The 4,126-nt window shown below is 58.5% G+C and overlaps 1 protein-coding gene across 1 annotated transcript in view; it reads right to left on the bottom strand.

Annotated features, from left to right (window-relative positions):
- LOC106897118 overlaps positions 1-4,126 on the bottom strand; it is a 10,133-nt gene that overhangs the window by 1,475 nt on the left and 4,532 nt on the right. The window contains exon 4 of the mRNA XM_014957524.1: positions 56-200. Within this exon, the coding sequence (XP_014813010.1) occupies positions 56-200 (145 nt within the window). The remainder of the gene's footprint in view (positions 1-55; positions 201-4,126) is intronic.

The following is a 4,126-nucleotide window of genomic DNA, read 5'->3' as shown; positions in this document are numbered from 1 at the left end:
GGCGGAACAGGACACACGGCCACTGTCAAGCACGTCACCAGCAGACAAATGTCACCTCCACCATCTGCTGCAGCGAGCGAGGCGCCGGGGGGAGCGCTGCGTGGCGGAGAGACACCGGGACAGTGTCACCCCAGGAGGAGGAGGAGGAGGAGGAGGCTCGGCCACCACGGAGCGAAGACGTTGACACCGGCCACCAGGTCCTGTGGGGACAGAAAGGGGACAGCCATCGGGGGGTTGACCAGTGCATGAAGTGGGGGGATGTTCCTGGGATGCTTGTGGGAAGCAGTGATTTGCTTTGGGATGGGGTTGGGGGAAGGCAGCTGGGGGGGAGGTGTGTGCCAGACCCCCCCTCCCCAGGGGACACGGGCATCCGTGCCCACTGATGGCTGTGCCCTTGGTGGCAAGGAGGTGGCCCCAGCTGCCAGTGAGGGTGGGAGAGGACCACATCCAGCACCCGCTGGGGAAAAGGAGCTGCGAGCCCCCTGCCAGGGGGTACCCAGCGAGGGGGAGCACCCCACAGCCCCAGGGTGCAGGTGCTTCCCCTTGATGGACCCTACACCCCCCTGATGCCACCCACCCGCTGCAGCTGGGTGTCCCCACACCCACCCACCCCTCGCCCCCTCCCAGCACCCTGGCAAGGAGGTAGGTCCTGTCTCTCTCCCCACATCCTTGTCCCCCTTGCAATGGGGTGCAGGAGAAGGAGATGTGCAAGTGGTGACTCGTTCTCCCCATCATCTCCACAGAGACCTGAAGAGCACCCACAGCCGTGGTCAGACTTAGGGGCTGTAGATACCCCCACCAGCACCTTCAGTCCAGGCCCTGAGGAGGAGTTGACAGCCACAGGGTCCTTCTGTGTGGCTGGATCCATCCCTGCTGGCACCTTGCAGACATGGTGGGAGGCCACACCGTGGGGGGGGTTTCCATCTCTTCTGTGTGTGAGGAAGGTCTGGGCAGCCCCCAGCCCTCACCAGACCTGACACGGGTGATGCCAAGGACTTTGCACCCCACGGGGTGGCCTGGAGCAGCATCTCCTGCTGTGGGTTACAGCCAGACCCAGCGTGGTGTTATTTATCAGGCTGTAAGCTCACACTCTCCACCTTTTTTGCTTTGCTTTGTACAGCCCCACAGGTCTGGGCAGGGCATGGGGGTGGCACGGGGACCTGCAAGGGGATGTCACTGTCCTTGGGCGATGGAGAAGGAGGTTGGGATGAAGGCTGCTCCCTGCCCAGGCACCGCATCTCCTGCTTTTGAAAGTTCCTCTTCTTTTCAGCACAGTGTTGGCTTTCTTCCGGGGGGATTTGTGAATGATCCCTGTCATGTCCCAGGGAATTTATTGGTCATTTCAGGGAGTTTTTTAAAGCTCCCATTTATTTACAGCTCCCCATGCCCCCTCCGTCTGCCCAAGCCTTCAAGGGGGTTTGACAAACTTGAAATATTGCTGGAGCAAAACTGATCCCAAATGGCAACCACTTCCAGTGGGAGCATGCCAGCCCTAGTAAAAGCTGCTAATCTGGAGCTGGACTCACCTATCCGTGCTCATCAACATCCCAGATCTAATTTTAGGCCTGTTCACAGTGAGAGCTGAGCAATGTCCTCCAACAGCTGCCTCTGAATGAAGCTCTCAGCCTCTGGTGCTGTCTGGCAGCGTAGATTTTACCTGCTCTTCTGAAGCCAGCAGCCAAAAGAAGTGCAGGGGCCATGGAAATGATTTCAAACAAATCACCTTTGCTGAGAGCCAGCTGGGAATGCACCGAGCTCCTGCTTCTGCAGCAGGTTCAGACCAGAGGACGTGCTTCCCCAGCTGGGCTGAGCTTTGGAGGCTGCCCCTGGACCTATCAGTGGCCAACTCTCAAGGATGGTGCAAACCACAAGCTGCTGTGAATCTGGCTTAGCCCTAAGGAGGACCCTAAAAAAATCCAAAAAAACCAAAAAAACTTCCAGGGTGACAGAACCCTGGAACAGGCTGCCCAGGGAGGTTGTGGAGTCCCCTTCTCTGGAGATTTTCAAGACCCGCCTGGATGCTCCTGAGTAACATGCTCTAGCTCTAGGCAATCCTGCTTCAGCAGGGGAGTTGGACTAGATGATCGCTATGGTCCCTTCCAACTCTAAAATTCAGTGAAATTCAGTGAAATTCAGTGAAATACTCCCATAATATGGCAAAAAGACCTGCAGTGGGGTCACGTGAAGAACGTGATGAACCTCTCGGGGAGGGGTTGCTGGTGAGGATGTGAGCTTTCACCGCAGCCTCCTTGGGTGAGCAGAAATGTGTGTTGTCAGTTGGAAAGCACAAGTCAGTCTGGACACCAGTGGACCCCTCAGTTTGCAAACAGTAGCAGGAAGAGCCTTGTGGGACCGTGACAGACCCATTGCACCCGTGGGATGGCCAGGCAGTGACAGGAGAGGCTCACAGTGTGTCCATCCGAGGGGGTGGCAGCAGGTACACCCCGCTCCTGGGTAACACAGCCCACCAAAACCCAGCCCTTCCCAGCACAGGCAAACAGGTAGATACTGCTCTCTGGGGAAAAGTCCTAGTGTCTTCCGTGGATGTGGTTTGCCACCTCCCCATCCCTCCCCAGCAGCGAGCAGAGGTGTCAGCACGGCTGTGGCACACACACGGCATCACCCTGAAATTTGGGCAAGGGCAGTGGCGTGTAACTCCAGCCAAGAGCAGCACAAATATTTGCCAAAACCTGGCCCTGGCTCTGTCTCCGAAGTGATGTCAGGGGAGAGGTTTGAGCAGACATCCCGTGGGGACACAGTCTCACCCCAGGGACTGTCTCAGCCTCAGGACCCCGAGGCTCACGTGCCCCTGGGATCACACGTGTCACCCTGTGGGTGAGTCTCCAGTCAAACCAGCACCCGCTGTGTGGAAAATACACTGTAGAGAGAGCTCCTCCCAGCAAAATAAAACTAAATCAGGAGACTGGGCAAGGGGTGGGAGCCCTCCAAGCAATGGGACCACGGGCAGGTTTGTTCACAGTTTCTCCTCCTCTGCCCGGGCAAAGCTGAGCTCCCAGTGGGGCAGGGAAATCCCAGCCTGGGGAGCACTGGTGACATCAGCCATGGCAGTGCCATCCCTGGGGTAGACACTCGGGTCCTGCCCAAGCACAGGACATCAAGGGAATCCCTGTGTTGTGCCAACCCTCCCGCAGAGCTTCAGGAGTCAACAATCTTGTTTTTCTTCTGCTCTTGTCACTTTTCCAAATGTTCTCCCTTATCACCAGAGGGTGAGGAGCTCTCAGTGTGTGGTCAGGAGTGGGGCAGGTGTTTTTTATACTGTCCCCAAAGGCTCCCCCAACGGACTCAGGCCACCTAGGCTGGCAGGTCGGGCTGGCATCATCCCAGGATGGGGAGCAGCTGCTTGGTGGGTACACAGATATCAAGGTGTACAGCCATGATGAGGTCCCACCTCGGCAGTTGCTGCAGGCAGGGATTGGGGTGGCAGCTGAAATAGGTGTCCCCCAAAGCTCAGGTCCCACAGCCTGGCCGTGCTGGTGGGCTGGTTCCCCAGCCCAGCCAGGGAAGCAGACAGGGCTTATTGCCAAAACAGCTGGAGAGCATGTGGTGATGGGGCTGAGTGACACAGGACCCATGTGTACTTGCATGGGGGTCTGGGACCTGGAGGGACACATGTCCTAAGGTGGGGAGCAGGAGGAGTGTAACCCCCCCACCCCCAGGAGATTTCTGCACCCCAGAGCTCATGGATCATGGAGATGGGGGCAACAGACCAAGGGGGATGCTTCAGGCCACCAACCGTGGCATCCCACTCTGCTGTACCTGTGCCAGGTCATCCTGGTCCCTCATCCCAGCAAGATGGGGCCAGGCAGGGGCTGGGCTGATTCCTGGTGCCCTCCCTGGCTCTGCTGTTCATGAAGCCATCAGTCTGGGGGTGCCTCAGTTTCCCCCCAACATGGAGCCACCCTTCCAGGCCTGATGCTGCAGGACACCCCCCTTGCAGGTAAACAGGAGGAGAGAGTGGCCTGGGAGAGCTGTCAGGAGAGGGGACAGGGACAGGGTGGAGGGGGACAGGCTGGGAGATACCTCTGCTCCAGCCCTGCTGCCCCTGGGTAGCTGTGCCATTGCAACCAGAGCCTCAGCAGCCCCCCCGCCCCCCTCCACATCCCCC

This window comes from Calidris pugnax, unplaced genomic scaffold (genome assembly GCF_001431845.1).
Source record: "Calidris pugnax isolate Ruff unplaced genomic scaffold, ASM143184v1 scaffold4, whole genome shotgun sequence".
NCBI classification, from domain to species: Eukaryota; Metazoa; Chordata; class Aves; order Charadriiformes; family Scolopacidae; genus Calidris; species Calidris pugnax.
The sequence above is the reverse complement of the archived record's forward strand: the minus strand, read 5'-3'. Positions and strand labels throughout refer to the sequence as shown.